Raw genomic sequence first — 16,777 nt, 5'->3', positions numbered from 1 at the left:
GACACCTTATGCATCCCCATACATATAAATCTAAAAAAGTAATGGGTGTCAGAATATAGCGACTCTAACATTTTTTTTTGCAAAGATTTGGATTAATAAAACTATGGTGTTTGGAAGGCGAGGACTCAAAAATACAATAAAAAATTATAGCAATATATAGTTCACTGTATGTGTATTGAGGCATATGGGAAGGAGAGGAATCTAACAATTCTACCAGTCCAAAATAACAATCCCAATTGTTATTTTCATCCAGAATCAATATATGGTTTAACATGCAGTTTAGGAGGTTCTATAGCGGCAGTTCTGTGGGCGGAAATGCGTTGTTGATGCCAGAGGTCAGAGGAGAATGGCCAGACTGGTTCGAGCTGATAGAAAGGCAACAGTGACTCAAATAGCCACCCGTTACAACCAAGGTAGCCAGAAGAGCATCTCTGAACGCACAGTACGTCGAACTTTGAGGCAGATGGGCTACAGCAGCAGAAGACCACACCGGGTGCCACTCCTTTCAGCTAAGAACAGGAAACTGAGGCTACAATTTGCACAAGCTCATCGAAATTGGACAATTGAAGATTGGAAAAACGTTGCCTGGTCTGATGAGTCTCGATTTCTGCTGCGACATTCGGATGGTAGGGTCAGAATTTGGCGTCAACAACATGAAAGCATGGATCCATCCTGCCTTGTATCAACGGTTCAGGCTGGTGGTGGTGGTGTCATGGTGTGGGGAATATTTTCTTGGCACTCTTTGGGCCCCTTGGTACCAATTGAGCATCATTGCAACGCCAAAGCCTACCTGAGTATTGTTGCTGACCATGTCCATCCCTTTATGACCACAATGTACCCAACATCTGATGGCTTCTTTCAGCAGGATAATGCGCCATGTCATAAAGCTGGAATCATCTCAGACTGGTTTCTTGAACATGACAATGAGTTCACTGTACTCCAATGGCCTCCACAGTCACCAGATCTCAATCCAATAGAGCATCTTTGGGATGTGGTGGAACGGGAGATTTGCATCATGGATGTGCAGCCGACAAATCTGCGGCAACTGTGTGATGCCATCATGTCAATATGGACCAAAATCTCTGAGGAATGCTTCCAGCACCTTGTTGAATCTATGCCACGAAGAATTGAGGCAGTTCTGAAGGCAAAAGGGGGTCCAACCCGTTACTAGCATGGTGTACCTAATAAAGTGGCCGGTGAGTGTATATATTACCATTAAATGGAGGATTAATAGGGGCATCATCAGTCTTGGTTCTCACGGACTATAGACTGTCCAAGGCTAAAGGTGGATCACTGGATTGCCGTTACCTAACACAATAGTTAGGAAATTGCATAAACAACAGTTCCTTGATATATTTTTGATTAAACAGCCATGCCACCGGTTAGGATTAATATTTCTTCTAAGATCTTTTCTGTAATCTTTATCCTGTCACCAGTTCTGAGACTGTCTATAGTCAACATCCCTAGAGACTACCACAAATGGGAGGATGGAGCTTTTCCAACTAAGGAAACCTGTCAGTAGGTTTTTTCAGCATTAAACCACCTCCATTAGCTCTTACATTAGATCTTTTGCTTTTTAAAGGTGTCCTTTTATGTAATAGTAGTATCAGGATTTTGTAAAGTAAGCTGTTTGCTGCATGCGCTGTACGTAAATTAGTTTGGTGGTGTCAAGGAGATATTGTTTATTCTTAGAGCACATGTGGCAGAGGCAGCTGCCCTAGACACAGACACTTAAAGGGGTTATACCATAGAGTCTATTGATCCTCTGTTCATGAGATCCTAGAGGACTGAGCTGGGATTTCTCTACCGATCCTGTGAATAGGTGGGATGTGTTACCCCTGTTGTGAATGAATCCTGAATACACCTTGGTTGAACATAGATGTGCCCCTGCTGGTAAGGACACAGATCCACTCTTCCATTCACGTCAATATGAGTGCAGGAGATAACTGAGTTCTGTACTTGCTGTCTCCAGTGCTCCCATTAAAGTGAATGAAAATGGAGATGTGTCCAGTCCAGCAGAGACATGTCTACCTAGCCAGCCTGCAATCACAGCCTTCTCAGGGTTGGTTATTTATCCTCTATTCTTAGGAATAGAAGAAAAATATACCAAATGACCCTTTAATTAAAAAAAAAAAAAAATTCTAAAATGGATTCCGGAAACAGTCATTCACCAAAATTTGCAACCTTACCCCCAATATGGAGGTACTTCCACCTCAATAGACATATATGTATGGCTAACATTTACACAGACATCAAGGCTCGCCACTACACTGGAAGAAATCAGAGATCTGGTTACAAGAATATCCAGCATGGTTAGGAAATACAATAAATCCATGATTTTAATAAAGTTGCTTTAAAAGATAATCCAACATAATGGCCAGCTTTATAGATTGATTCGCTTACATGTTTTGGATTAAAATTCCTTACTTGTAGCTTCACATTTGGCAAACAATTAGGAAAATATCTTGAAATGTTGTATGAACACAGGGCTACAACCATGCCAATAACCATATGAGAAGGCGTTTCCTGGGACCTTAGGATCAGTCGTCAGTATCAGATCAGTGAGTGTCCAGCTCCTGACACCTGCACTGATCAGCTGATTATAGCGTTATCTGGTTTTTTAGTATTGATGGCCTTCCTTAGAATAAGCCATCCAACACCCAGGACCCTTGCAGATCACCTACACCTAATGCAAACTCTCCATACAAGTCTCTATACAATTGATCAGTGGGGTCCAGCAGTCAGACCCCCAAAGATCTAATATTGATGGCCTAAACATGTCTTTGTTGCCCCTAGCAACAAATTACAACAAAGTATTAATTTTTCAACAGCAGTATAAGAAATGAAAACTGTGCAGTTATTGGTTGCAATTGGCAACAAGGACAGTTTGATAAATCTCCCCCACTCTGTAGTAGTAATTGTCTGAACACTGTATAAGCAATGCCGCCCCTGCTACCTCTTGTGTCACCCCCTCTACCTCATAGATTGTAAGCTCTTTTGAGCAGGGCCCTCAGTCCCATTGTGTGAAATGACGTTCTTTGTTATGTATGTCTGTATCTGAACCCTATAAATTGTACAGTGCTGCGGAATATGTTGGCGCTATATAAATAAAATGTATCATTATTATTAGTAGTAGCAGACTCTGGCTGCAGAGACTGGGCTGTAATACCACTTATGGCCACTATTCCATGTGCGGGGCTATGCCTAATTCAATCAGTTGATCGGCAAAGGTGCTGGGAATGGTACACCCACAGATCCAATACTGACAACTTATCCTTTGGATAACTCATCAATATTATAGACCTGGGTAATCTCTTATACATTTTACCATTAGAACCACATTGTACACATAAGTAAACCTAACTGGTGCCCTTTACTAAAGTCACAGTCATAATTTCAAGGTCATCACATTATGTCATCATTCAGGTTTAATGGATGACATCACATGACATCATTACATCTATCCAGGAGGAGGTCAGCAGGTGAGAGTTCCTATTATGGCTTTCCCACAGAACCCTTTCCTAGAACTTCTACTATGGGAACTGAATTCAAATAAATGGCATAAAAGTGGAAACTTTTCTTTTCCTTTGGATTTCTACAATAGGAATGTCCCGACACTTGCAAATTTTTACACTAATTTAATATTTAAAATCCTATTTTAACTTTTTTCTGTGTAAAAACTGCAACAAAGCCAGAGTTGTAACTTACCTGTAATTCCACATTCTTTCTAATTTTGTGTATTGGGTCGGTGACCTATTTCAAGACACTGGGGAATTATTTTAGATCCTTTAATACCCCTTGATGTGTAGTTATTACAGTACCTGGGCGAAATAAACTTTTCTTACAGAAATGGCAGCCATAGTTACAATGACTGGAGGACAGTATGGATTGAATTGATTTGACTGCCCTTGTGAAGTCATGAAGATTTTTTGTCCTGTAAAGCAAAATTGTTCACAGTTGCCCAGGGGGGTTGTTTTGCCTTTGCCTGCAAGATTTTGATGGATTTGTCACTTTTGTAACATTTGCAAATATGAAATAATTGTAATGTCAAAAAGGTGATTTGTCCTTGGTGCCGCTCTGGGAGTTTTGACATTCTCTCATCACATATTTCACCAATGCCATGGCGTGGCCACATTACTACTTAGGTGCCATCTAGGCACTTGGATATCACAAGCACCCCCAGGTATTATTGCTTCTGTATATCAGTTATTATATGTATCTGATTTACCAATACTGCTAATAATAAAATATCATGTCATGTATCTAAGAGACTTATCTAAACTCTAAATTGGAAACCACCATTAACCTATTCTACAAAAAATTGATACAACCTAGTAATTCTGATTCATAGGTTGTGATAAAAAATGGATAACTTCATCTTTTCATTGAACAAGAACACCTTCCCAATGATCAGCTGAGCAAGACGCCATGATGCTGGTCTGATGTCACATCAAGGTATGAAGGTAAAGGAAGGTGTTAATACCAGGCATCAAAAAGACTGTCGGTAGACAGTGAAAGATACAGTAATAATTATATAACACCCAATAATCTCTGGCTGATAATCTGCCTATCACCGGGCTGAGAAATTCACCATTTAAGAGTTAAGGCCGTCCCCCAGCATTGCTCAGTACCAGCTCTTCCAGAGTCAGTCATGCCTGATTATTTTCCATCTCTCTCCTTGTCAATCCTTACTACTACATCAAGTTCATTTGGTCTCATTGCTCTCTCACCACGGCCATTCATGTGTGTTTCCCTAATCTTCACTACATATGTATTATTATACCCCGTGTATATATGATACATATGTCAGCTTCATACTTCATATACCTGGAAAGGCATTATTATAACCCCACCAGCGTACATGATACAAAGTGCTGCTTTATGTTGGTGGATTCACTAAATACAATTTCACTTGTTTGCATGTTATTCCTATTCCGTTCCATCAATGTGAACCCAATCAAGGTTACTAAGCAAAGCTAATGATCTGTTTGCTGAGGGTGATGTTTCCATATATAATGCTTTTTCAGAATACTCTTTTATTTTAGCCTTTCTTCCTCATTGTTTACCCTGTCTTGTTTAATTTTCCTTTATTTCGCTCAAGATGGAAAAACCTTTTTTTAAAAAAGCACAATGCATGATATGGCTCAGTGCACATCCCGAAAAGAGATCTCTGTACCACAGATAGATTCCCCTTTCAGCCCCCACACACATCAACCCCAACCTTCCCTTCAAGGCAGAAAAGCAAATGGTTACCTCATTCAGAAGAAATGTGGCACTGGAATCAGAAAAAGACATAGAAGGGGCATATATAGCCCAAAGCTGCACTCTCAAAACCTCTCTTTACAGGGAAGGGAGACTTTCATCCTCTGTTGATGTGCCTCGCTGTGTACATTGCATTCCGTCTCTTTCCATCACCCAGACCCTCTCCTTCCCTCCCTCTCTTCCATTTACTCCTCCTTCCATTTCTCTCTTATTTCAGGTCCACCTCTTGCTGCTACAATGTGGTTGAAATTATGGATCTATGGATGTCTAAGTGCCGAATAATTGTATTAATGTCTTATGGCAACAAGCAGAAAAGCCTTTTGCTCTATAGTCAGATACATAAAATGGATTGTGCTGCTTTCTTCTCACTGTACAAAAGCACAGCCCCTGGCATAGAATTATTTTTCGCTTCCCTTGTGATGCCACTCACAGAGACTAGTGGTTTCATTGCTGGAGGCGCTACTGGATCTTCCATTCACAAGGCAATGATTCAGATGCAATTTTTGTTTCATTGAACTTAATGTATCTCCACTTTATGAGATGCACATTTTTCGCTTCATTGAACCAGATCTAGAAAGAGCAATTATTACTGTTCTTTATATAAAAAGAACCAACATATTAACAGCAAAGTACAAAGGTAAAGTCCAGCAAAGTGCACAAAGAACCACCATCAATGGTCGGAAACAGTCTCGGCCCAGTAACGGTGGCTGTAGACTAGAATAGGTGAAGTGACAAGCAATGGCCTCAGAAGGATAGTTGGTTGCTAAATTACGTATAATTACAGATGAATGCAAGATGCATTTGTAGTTCTACAAGATCAGACTTGAAATTTAATTTTTTATTTTTTGAAAGAAGGATCAGACATACTTGGGTGTGAAACACAGATGTAATATTATACCAGGCAGAACTTGATATCTTCGCTGTCCTGATGCCCTGACTTCAACTCTATCTGTGTTCTTAAGCAGGCACTGTGTGATGACAACATTTCACCTGCTGCTTCAAGCCACAGAGAGCAAAGGCCAGAGGAACCTGCTCTGAGGCAAACAGGCTAAGCAAGTAATACTTTGTTTCTAGAAAGGGTTCTGTTTGGGTTCACTAAGGGTAAGTTCACATGGGTTTTTTTGGACTGGAAACTGAGGTGAAGGCCGCCTCAGGTTCGGTTGCAAAATACGGGTAGCTGTGACTGAACGCTGGTGCACTCTGCTCTGGATTAGGCCCAATGAATGAGCCTAGTCGGGAGGAGGGAGTGTCTTCAGGCCAAATCGCACAGCGAAACGGCCTGAAGAATGAGCTTCTCGCTTCTTTTTCCGGGAGCCAGAACAAACACCTGAGTGGCTCCCATTGATTTCAATGGGAGCCATCTTTTTGGCCAGGAGGTGGATACGGCCTCAAAATCCTGACCAAAAATCTCTGTGTGAACTTACCCTTAGGGAGTATTATACTTTGTGGAGGCCAGTAAAGGAGCATTAAACTATGGGTGCGACAAAGGGCATTATACTTTGAGGGGACCACTTAGGGAGTATTATAATGTGTGGGATCTCTAAGCTGGCAATATACTGTGAAGGGGCCACTAAGGGAGTGTTATACTGAATTGGGACGCCACTAATTGGGCATTATACTATGCTGTACACAAGAAAGAGCATTATTACTGTGTGAGGGCACAAAGGAAATAATCAGATCCAAATGTGAAATGGGTGGGGTTAGGGTTATGCCTGAACACAAATTTGTCAAGGTTAAACTACTCCCCCTTACAAAATCCTGTAGCTAGCCCTGCTCAGAATTACAGAAGAAACTGTAGTGACATGCCATTTGTAAAGAGGTCACCACTGAGGCCTGTAACTGTCTGCAGTGGTCACGTGGCACAAACGGGAAGTCACTACTGACATTGGCCAGGGAAGCCTAAAAAAACCCAAACTGGAACTGCGAGAATTGAAACAGAAGATTGGGGAGCAGCGAGTACTGTTTTTTAAGTTGTTGAGACCATCTGCTTTACTGTTAACTCTTAAAAAACAAAGAGAACCACTTTAACTTTTGAAACAAATAAGTCTGCATATGATCTGTGAACACAACATGTTCATATACATAAATAAAAGAGTAGCATTAAAAAGTGGTTAGAGAAACCACACGGACCCCATAGAAAAATGCAAGCAGCACTTTTTTCCCCGCATGTTTCGTGCGGAAACTGAGCGGAAACCACATGGACCCCATTATAGTCTATGGGGTCCGTGTGCTTTTTTAGTTAACTGCTTTTTAATGCATATAGGTTACCGTTTGGGTTCCCAAGCAGACTCCCTGAATGGAAAGTGAACTGGGCTTGAGCAGTGTAAAAACAAAGCATAAAAAAAATTGAAGAATTGATATTATTTTGTTAGTCCCCCGCCAAAATTATTATTTTTTTATATATATATATATATATATATATATATATATATATATATATATATATATATTATGAAATGGTTCCATTTAAAATATAACTTGTCTTGGCAAAATCAAGCACACATATGTTATATTGCGCTATAAATTGAGGGCTTTTTCTGTGTTACGCTTCAATTATGAAGCATTTGCGCCTTTATTCATGCTGTAATACTGCTCTTGCCACTATTCGCTTTATGGCAGGAAAAGGCCGCGACCTAAATGAAGATCCTTTTCGTTCTCTATTTATGACATGCGCCTTTTTAAAAAAGACAAAAATGCACTTCAGTTCATGGGCCGCATAAAAGAGCCCATCAGGTTAGAATGTATTAGAAAGAGGCAATTGCACCTTTATTACCAAAAAGGTGCAAAATGCATATGGCCAAAAGAGGCGCATGTAAACTAACATGTGCACAACATTTAACAAGGAGGTGTGCCTACATCATATACAAAGACCACAGTAAAACTAGTCTAAAGAAAGGCGCTCCACGAAAAGTATGGCCAAAAAGGGCCAGATGATAAATAATCATCATTGACATTAAGGTCGGGGTGCTGCAGGTTCTTCCCGCAGCGCTTTAAACAGAAAGTTTGCGGAGTTTTCCTCCGTGGACTTTCTGTTGCAATTATATCTATGGGAAAGCCGCCGGCGTTTCCATAGATATAATTGACATGCTGCGATTTCCAAAACTGCACTGGTTTTGGAAATCACAGTGTGTCCGTGCTGCGGTTTTTACTGCGAAGTGGGCATGGGATTCGCATGAATCCCATCCACTTTGCAATTACTGTAAAATGCCAAGATTTTTCCTGCGGCGTTTCAGCCGCAGGCAAATCGCGGCGTTTCTGTCCTGTGGAGCCCCGGCCCTTAGCCTTACTGTGGGATTGCTATCCGCTAGATTTGTCCTGGTCAACTGCTATTGACCCCAACAAGTGCTTAAAAAGAACATATCACCATTTTTTTTTTGTTTTATTTATTTATACATAATTTTTTTCCGTTTTTGTTTTTTATTTTCTGCAGAGACAAAAAGAGCGAAATGAAACCTACTGACTACAATGGGTCTGTCAGAGCAACCCCCCTCCCCTGTGCACCTCATTTGCATATTTTTAAAATCCACTTATTGCCAATAGGACAGATTTAACTGCCGTAACAAAGGTACGTTTGTAAAGTTGTCACAGTGCTCTACAAACGGCTATATTTAGTTCATATACCATAAGGAGGTGGTCGACTCCCTCTAGACCACTTACCCATTCCTAATAAAACCACCCCCATTTTTGAATAAGTAAAGAAATGTGGTCTTTAATTAGTAGAACCAGATTTTGGTGCATTACAATAAATTTGCCCCATTCTATTTTTCTATATTTTTCTATATACTGATATGCTTGAGCTATATAAGGTGACCTGATGTGCAGATATCAATCCTAGTCCCAGCAGCTCTACTTCCAGCTAATGATCTATTTCCAGGTAAACCTGTGCAGTCCCCCTCTCTGGGTGTAGATCAGCCATGATCGTGAAGGAAGTTGGCTTAGCTATTGAAAAGAAGCAGTCAGCCACCTCCAGTCATACTCGGCTTCGGTCACGTGCTGTCACAAGAAACGCTCTACTGTGTCAAACACCATTACAACAGCCGTGTCAAACAATAGAAAGCATTAGATTGGAATAGGAATTGATCAGCCTCTTTGGAGTGTACAATCCCCTGCTGTGCTGCGCTCTATATTCATCTACCAGTATTTGCACATGCGGGTTGTCCTTTTCATTTAATAATCTTTGTGTCTAGTCATTTCCATATTACACAACTGATATGGCCCAGAATATATTGCTCTGCTCCTGTCGGTCTGGCTATTTCCCAGTTGAATAAATACGAGAAGGATTATAAAGGCAGCCCAGCCCGCAGCTGCTAACATGGTTGTGAATTATTCACATTAGCTTTTCTGGTGCTCTTAACTATTGTATGCTGGAGATCTTAAAATGCCTGCCATTGGGGCCCAGCTTGAGCTAAGCAGGCCAGGTGTGACTTGTACGCCAATTCCTGCCACCCAACTGTCGACGCTGTCCCATCATGCTCTATGGCGTACAGACATAGGCTAAGGTCCCACGTTGCGAAAACGCTGTGTTTTTGGCTGCTGCAGTAAGTGAATGATATTCTGGCACACATTCTAGAAAAAAAGCACTGCTGAAAAGTAGCATTTTTGAAAAACACAGCTTGTCGATTTTACATGTGAAAATGCTTGCGTTATCGCTGTAGATTTAATAACAGAAGAAAAAAGGAAGGGAAAAATGCAGCAAAATTGCAATGAAAAATACTGTGGGCAAAGAAGAAATGCGTTTCCAATGTGTATATAGCTACAGTCTGCAACATTGCCGGGGCTCCAGGTGGTATAAACACCACAATTTGCCCGAAAATTTTACAGTTTTAGAGTCAGGGCAAAGTGGATGCGAGTCAAGTAAAAACTGCACTGTGGACATGTTGCGATTTCCAAAACCCGCATGATTTTGGAAATCGCAGCATTTCAATTATACCTACAGAAACACCAGTGGTTTTGCCATTGGTATAATTGAAACAAAAAATCAACAGAGGAAACCGTTGCAAACTTTTTGTCTAAAGCGCTGTGGGAAGAACCATGATGCATTGCCGCCGCGTTTTTACTGCAGCGCTTTTTTGCTGCGGGAGGCCACGTGGGGCCTTAGCTTAAAACAATTTCTTGGGACTTCTCTTTTTAGTAAATCTTCACTATGCAAATTGTTTATAGCACCGATTTCTATATTCAACAGTAGACATGGTCAGACACCCACCACAGCATCCAACAGTGGTCCAAGGTCCAAAAGAAGAAAAGTAAATGGCAGCTGATTGGTTCCTATTGTAAGGTGGTGGAAGCTACCATCTTCCACAAGTATTGCCTTAGGTGGGAGGCTAAGGCCTTGTTCACATATGCGTTTGGTAATCGCATAGGGACCCCCCGAACGGACTACTGAATGCATTTGCAAGCAGTGTACAGTGAAAGCACATGAAGTACTTTCCTGTCCGCATGTTCCCAGCGGAAATCTTGTGGCAAGCACATAGACCCCATTACAGCCTATGGGCATCCGTGTGTTTTCACTGCATATCGCTTGCAAATGCATTCGGTAGTCCATTCGGAGGGTCCCCATGCAGACTCCCCTGAACGGATTACCGACGCAGATGTGAACGAGGCCTAAGACTGTGTCCTCACAATGGGTTAAGTGTGCCTTGTGTATTGTTTATATTCTATTTATATACATGTGTATACTGTATATTTGTCTACCTTGCTTTAACCATGATGACTCTGCTGCACTGTATATTCTGTGCCAATGCCACTTGAAGTATTTTGTTGCTGAGCTGCTTTCTTTGGTCTGCCATTTTCTGGAAAGAGGGTGGTGCAGTGTTTCTTCCAAATTGGTGGAACCTTATTGCACCTGTTGATAATGCAAGGGGTGATGTCCTTTTTGCGCCTCTCAAAGTACATCCTTTGCATCCTACAGCCCGATACCTTGTAGTCACACTTAGCAGAACAGTCTACAATAAAGGCGGGGGCCCCACGGGATGTAAACCCCGCGATTTGCCCGCAGTGGAGACACTGTGGGCAAAATTGAGGCGTTTTACAGTGCAAGCAAAGGGGATGGAATTCATGTGAATCCCATGCCCACTTTGCGGAAAAAAACGCAGTGCAGACACGCTGCGATTTGCAAAGCCGTTGCGGCTTTGCAAATCGTAGCATGTCAATTATATCTATGGAAACGCCAGAAAACTACAGTCCTATGAAAAAGTTTGGGCACCCCTATTAATCTTAATCATTTTTAGTTCTAAATATTTTGGTATTTGCAACAGCCATTTCAGTTTGATATATCTAATAACTGAAGGACACAGTAATATTTCAGGATTGAAATGAGGTTTATTGTACTAACAGAAAATGTGCAATATGCATTAAACCAAAATTTGACCGGTGCAAAAGTATGGGCACCTCAACAGAAAAGTGACATTAATATTTAGTAGATCCTCCTTTTGCAAAGATAACAGCCTCTAGTCGCTTCCTGTAGATTTTAATCAGTTCCTGGATCCTGGATAAAGGTATTTTGGACAAACAATTAAAGTTCAGTTAAGTTAGATGGTCGCCGAGCATGGACAGCCAGCTTCAAATCATCCCACAGATGTTCAATGATATTCAGGCCTGGGGACTGGGATGGCCATTCCAGAACATTGTAATTGTTCCTCTGCATGAATGCCTGAGGATTTGGAGCGGTGTTTTGGATCATTGTCTTGCTGAAATATCCATCCCCGGCGTAACTTCAACTTCGTCACTGATTCTTGAACATTATTCTCAAGAATCTGCTGATACTGAGTGGAATCCATGCGACCCTCAACTTTAACAAGATTCCCGATGCCGGCATTGGCCACACAGCCCCAAAGCATGATGGAACCTCCACCAAATTTTACAGTGGGTAGCATGTGTTTTTCTTGGAATGCTGTTTCTTTTTGGATGCCATGCATAACGCCTTTTTTTATAACCAAACAACTCAATTTTTGTTTCCAAAATTAAGCTGCCTTGTCCAAATGTGCTTTTTCATACCTCAGGCAACTCTATTTGTGGCGTACGTGCAGAAACGGCTTCTTTCTCATCACTCTCCCATACAGCTTCTATTTGTGCAAAGTGCGCTGTATAGTTGACCGATGCACAGTGACACCATCTGCAGCAAGATGATGCTGCAGCTCTTTGGAGGTGGTCTGTGGATTGTCCTTGACTGTTCTCACCATTCTTCTTCTCTGCCTTTCTGATATTTTTCTTGGCCTGCCACTTCTGGGCTTAACAAGAACTGTCCCTGTGGTCTTCCATTTCCTTACTATGTTCCTCACAGTGGAAACTGACAGGTTAAATCTCTGAGACAACTTTTTGTATGCTTCCCCTGAACAACTATGTTGAGCAATCTTTGTTTTCAGATCATTTGAGAGTTGTTTTGAGTAGCCCATGATGCCACTCTTCAGAGGAGATTCAAATAGGAGAACAACTTGCAATTGGCCACCTTAAATACCTTTTCTTATGATTGGATACATCTGGTTATGAAGGTCAAAGCTCACTGAGGTTACAAAACCAATTTTGTGCTTCAGTAAGTCAGTAAAAAGTAGTTAGGGGAATTCAAATCAATAAAATGATAAGGGTGCCCATACTTTCGCACCGGTCAAATTTTGGTTTAATGCATATTGCACATTTTCTGTTAGTACAATAAACCTCATTTCAATCCTGAAATATTACTGTGTCCATCAGTTATTAGATATATCAAACTGAAATGGCTGTTGCAAACACCAAAATATTTAGAACAAAAAATGATTAAGATTAATAGGGGTGCCCAAACTTTTTCATAGGACTGTATGTGAACTTTCTCTTAAAAGCGCTGCGGTTCTTTCCGCAGCGCTTTAACGCTGTGATTACGGCCTGTGGGGCCTTAGCCTTAGGAGTATTTCAGATGTTCCATCCAGAGTTCTAGTTCCAGAGATTGCAGAACCCATCCATGAGGAGTGTTTCGGTTAGTCTGGGTCTGGAGCCCAGATTTTCTGAATACTAGTGGTGTGAAAAAGTGGAACCTGTGTGAGCTATGTGTGACACGTGAGAACAGGGAGACTGCTATGTGTTGCTGCAGGGCAACTGCTCCTACACAGTAAGGAGTTTGCTTAGTGAACCATTAGACCAGGAGAGTTGCTGAACTTTGCTGTAGTCAATTAATTGACATTAACTCCTGCTGTGTCCAATGAACTGCTTTCCTTGTACTGTACCGAATTACTACCGCAAGTACTGGTGATACCCAGTCCTATAAGTGAGTGTATGCTTTCTTCAGTCAATCTAGAAAGCTCAAGAGTGAGTCCTGTCCTTGGGAGGCTGGTGTTTGGGAGGAGCGACATCCACATGCCAACATGGGCCACAATGATATTTCCCTCTATAGGGTCCTATTAGATCTTATTTATGTCATTGTGTGCAATGATAACAAAGATTACAATGACATGAAAAGTGGACATACATATGTTCTGCATAGGTCATCAGTAGCCCATTAGAATATTTTCATCTGTCCCAGATATGTGGCCCACACTTATTGAAACTTATTCACCCAACTGAGTTGAAATTCACTTGTAAGCTACAGAAATATGAAAATTTGTACTACTGACTTCAGATTCCCAACATTTGGTAGAGATATCTGGGTGCCGCTGGGGCTAAGTAAGAAAGAAGAGTGCCAAAAACTATACATGATGCAGCCCATGTACTAGATGAGCCCATCCATCTCAGGAGCCATATTTCCCTATTACAAACTGAAAACTGTAAACCTCATATTATTAGAAATCTCATTCACTACATGAAAATGGCCATGAAAAATTCCAAGACTGTAAATCTTTCACTCTTGAAACAGAAGCCTCCTGAGATACAGAGAAAATATATGTAATGTAGTTACCCTTATGTCTGGCTTTCCAATGAAGTCCCTCTTATATTGTATAACACAATGATACAACACCAGCACCAAGACACTTGTAAAATGGTCCATCGTTTTACAAAGGAGAGTTATTCTTCATCAAGAATGATATGCTTTGCTTCAACATAATAAGCAATACTGGACCTTAACTATAAATGCAATAAAAATAGCAAACACAAGTTTATCCACGTACTACCTCCATTTACATACTGAAGAGCGAGACTGCCAATTTCCACATGGGTGCATAACCAGACTGGAAAGTTATATTAAGCTAATGTGGGTCCACTTCTTATTTCTGTGACTAAAATCAGCTCCAAAGCTATGAATGTCATTTTTTAAAGATTTTTGCAAAACCCATTAAAAAACATTCTGCTACATGTGAATAGGTTTTTAGTAAAAGATCACCAGGTTAACTAAATTTTTGGTCTGTGGTTCTCTCTTCAACCAGTATTCCACTGAATGTGGTGTCAGTATTTCTCCCTTGCCATAATTCCAGGCAAACATGTCACTAAAATAAAATGATAAAATTTCCAAACAATGAATATATGCCATCAATTGAAATGACCAAGAAAGGACTTTTGCCAACAAACTGCAGAACCCCCGAATAACTATGGAATATATAAGAAGATATAGAGTACATTGTAGAGCTTCAGAGTCAGGCAAACAAACAGAAAGGGGGTGTTCACTCTTGTGCCCGTGTCCGCCCGCCAGGTCTTTGTCCTATTCCCTGGGAAAACTGGATAGGGGATGGCTTCTCAGCTATCACTTTTAAAGGCCATTCATTTTAATTGGCTTTGAAATCAAACCGTTGGTGTCCGTATGCAGCCTCTCCATGGGGAAATGTTTTTTTTGTTTTTTTTGCATTGACATAAAGTCCTGCATGTCTCACTTTGGGTCCATGCAAAAAAAAACGTTTCCCCGCAGAGAGGCTGCAGATATACATCGACGGTTTACTATAAAAGCCCCTTTCAAATGAATGGGTTTTAAAACTGACCACAGGGAACCCATCCCCTTTCCAGTTTCCCCAGGATATAGGACGGAGACCCGACGGGCGGACACGGGCACAAGAGTGAACGCTCCGTAACATGTGGGGTCCGTGCTATACACGGACTACACCCCACCTACTCATTTGTGGGTGATGTGCTGTCTGTCGTCGATCCGCTTTTCACTTTTGGGTGTTACATATAACATCAATGTAAATTCTGGATGCCACTTGTATGTGACATGCAGATGGGTGAATAAGGCCCAATAAATGAAATTGATGGACTACAGTACCCAAATTATCAAAATTAGGGTTATTTAGTTTAGAAAAAAGGCAACTGAAGGGTGAGCTAATAAATATGTATAAGTATATGGATAGCTCGGAGATATCTGCCAGAATCTCTTCATGCCCAGTACTGTAACAAGTTTAGAGGAAAGGTGTGTTTTATAACAACAAAAAGGCAGTTCTATGTGAGACTATGGAACTCTGCCGGGGATGTTGTCATGGGGTATTGCAACACTCAGGAAGGCCAGGGCTGGTATCACGGGTAATATCCGATGTGGCCGGCTTTCAGGGGGGAGTCCCTGGGTCCCAAATGTGCACCAAATCTCCCTTTTTGATGTCCCCGATTACCCGCCCCCACGTGATATCTGACAATAACAACAGACAACCAGGCTTCGGGGGTAATCGTTGCTCTTTTTACTAGCAGGACGAGTTGATACAAATATACAGATGACGGAGTGATTCTTCACATACAATACAGCGATCTTTATAGACAATGTCCACTTAATCAGGTGATGGAGCTTTGAGCAAGAATACCTTGGACTTGGTTAACTCGTAGTAGCTTGGGAAGTTAAACTTGTATATACTTGTAGGGATGGCCTGTATCCAGGGGGTTAGACCTCAACAAAGCTGGGTACACGTATATAGAAGATGAGATACAAGTTATCGACGGCGGGCGACCCTCAATTTCCGTCGAACTAGCTATGGGCTCCTTTAAATATAGATTTGTCCCAAAGACTTACTTGCATAGCGAAATACGTGTGGAGTTCCCAGATGTATGGATACAGGACGGCCTACTCGTAGAGACGTGTAGCTTCAGAGGAAAACACTCCCTGAGGAACATCTTGGAGGCAGAGGAAAAGGCATCTCTGCTTGGAGATTCAGAAGAAAGTATTCTCTGAGAAGAAGCTTGGGTACAGAGGAAAAGACGTCTCTGTTACAATTTCCCAGAGACTTAGCTGCCATTTTTGCAGCTTCCCATGTGCTCAGCTCCACACCACAGACAAAAGACAAAAAGTTCCCAACCCCCTCTCTAGAGTGGGCGGTCACTCAGCTCCGCCTCCAGGCCAGCCAAGCTCCCTTGAGTGGTCCTGGAGGGCACCTAATTATAATGGACACTCCCTTAACAGTGCCAGCTCAAATTACAATGACAAAGTATAGGCAGGTGTAGTTCACAAAAACATCCACAAGATGGCGCATGCTCTGGTGAAATATAGAAGGAATGACGGGGGAGGAATCTTTTTACCTTATGTGCAAATGTCCATATCATCTCGGTCTGCAAGGACGATTAGAGGGAATTGGACTAGCAGTATCGGGACATTACATACACCCCCACTAAGAAAAGAGCCGTCCTCGGCGACTAACTAGCATGG

General features: G+C 41.5%; 1 protein-coding gene across 2 annotated transcripts in view; it reads right to left on the bottom strand.

Moving 5' to 3' along the window:
* The window catches only part of CACNB3 (calcium voltage-gated channel auxiliary subunit beta 3), a 143,142-nt gene that overhangs the window by 115,194 nt on the left and 11,171 nt on the right, over positions 1-16,777 (bottom strand). The window contains exon 1 of one of the 2 annotated variants that reach the window (XM_075265527.1): positions 5,254-5,488. The exons of the other annotated variant lie outside the window; for it this stretch is intronic. Coding sequence (XP_075121628.1) covers positions 5,254-5,295 — 42 coding nt within the window. The 5' untranslated portion in view covers positions 5,296-5,488. Of the gene's footprint in view, positions 1-5,253; positions 5,489-16,777 lie in introns of those variants that run through there. 2 annotated transcript variants of the gene reach the window in all.

Source organism: Leptodactylus fuscus, chromosome 2 (genome assembly GCF_031893055.1).
Source record: "Leptodactylus fuscus isolate aLepFus1 chromosome 2, aLepFus1.hap2, whole genome shotgun sequence".
NCBI classification, from domain to species: Eukaryota; Metazoa; Chordata; class Amphibia; order Anura; family Leptodactylidae; genus Leptodactylus; species Leptodactylus fuscus.
Note: the sequence above shows the minus strand (reverse complement) of the source record. Positions and strands in the feature narration are given on the sequence as shown.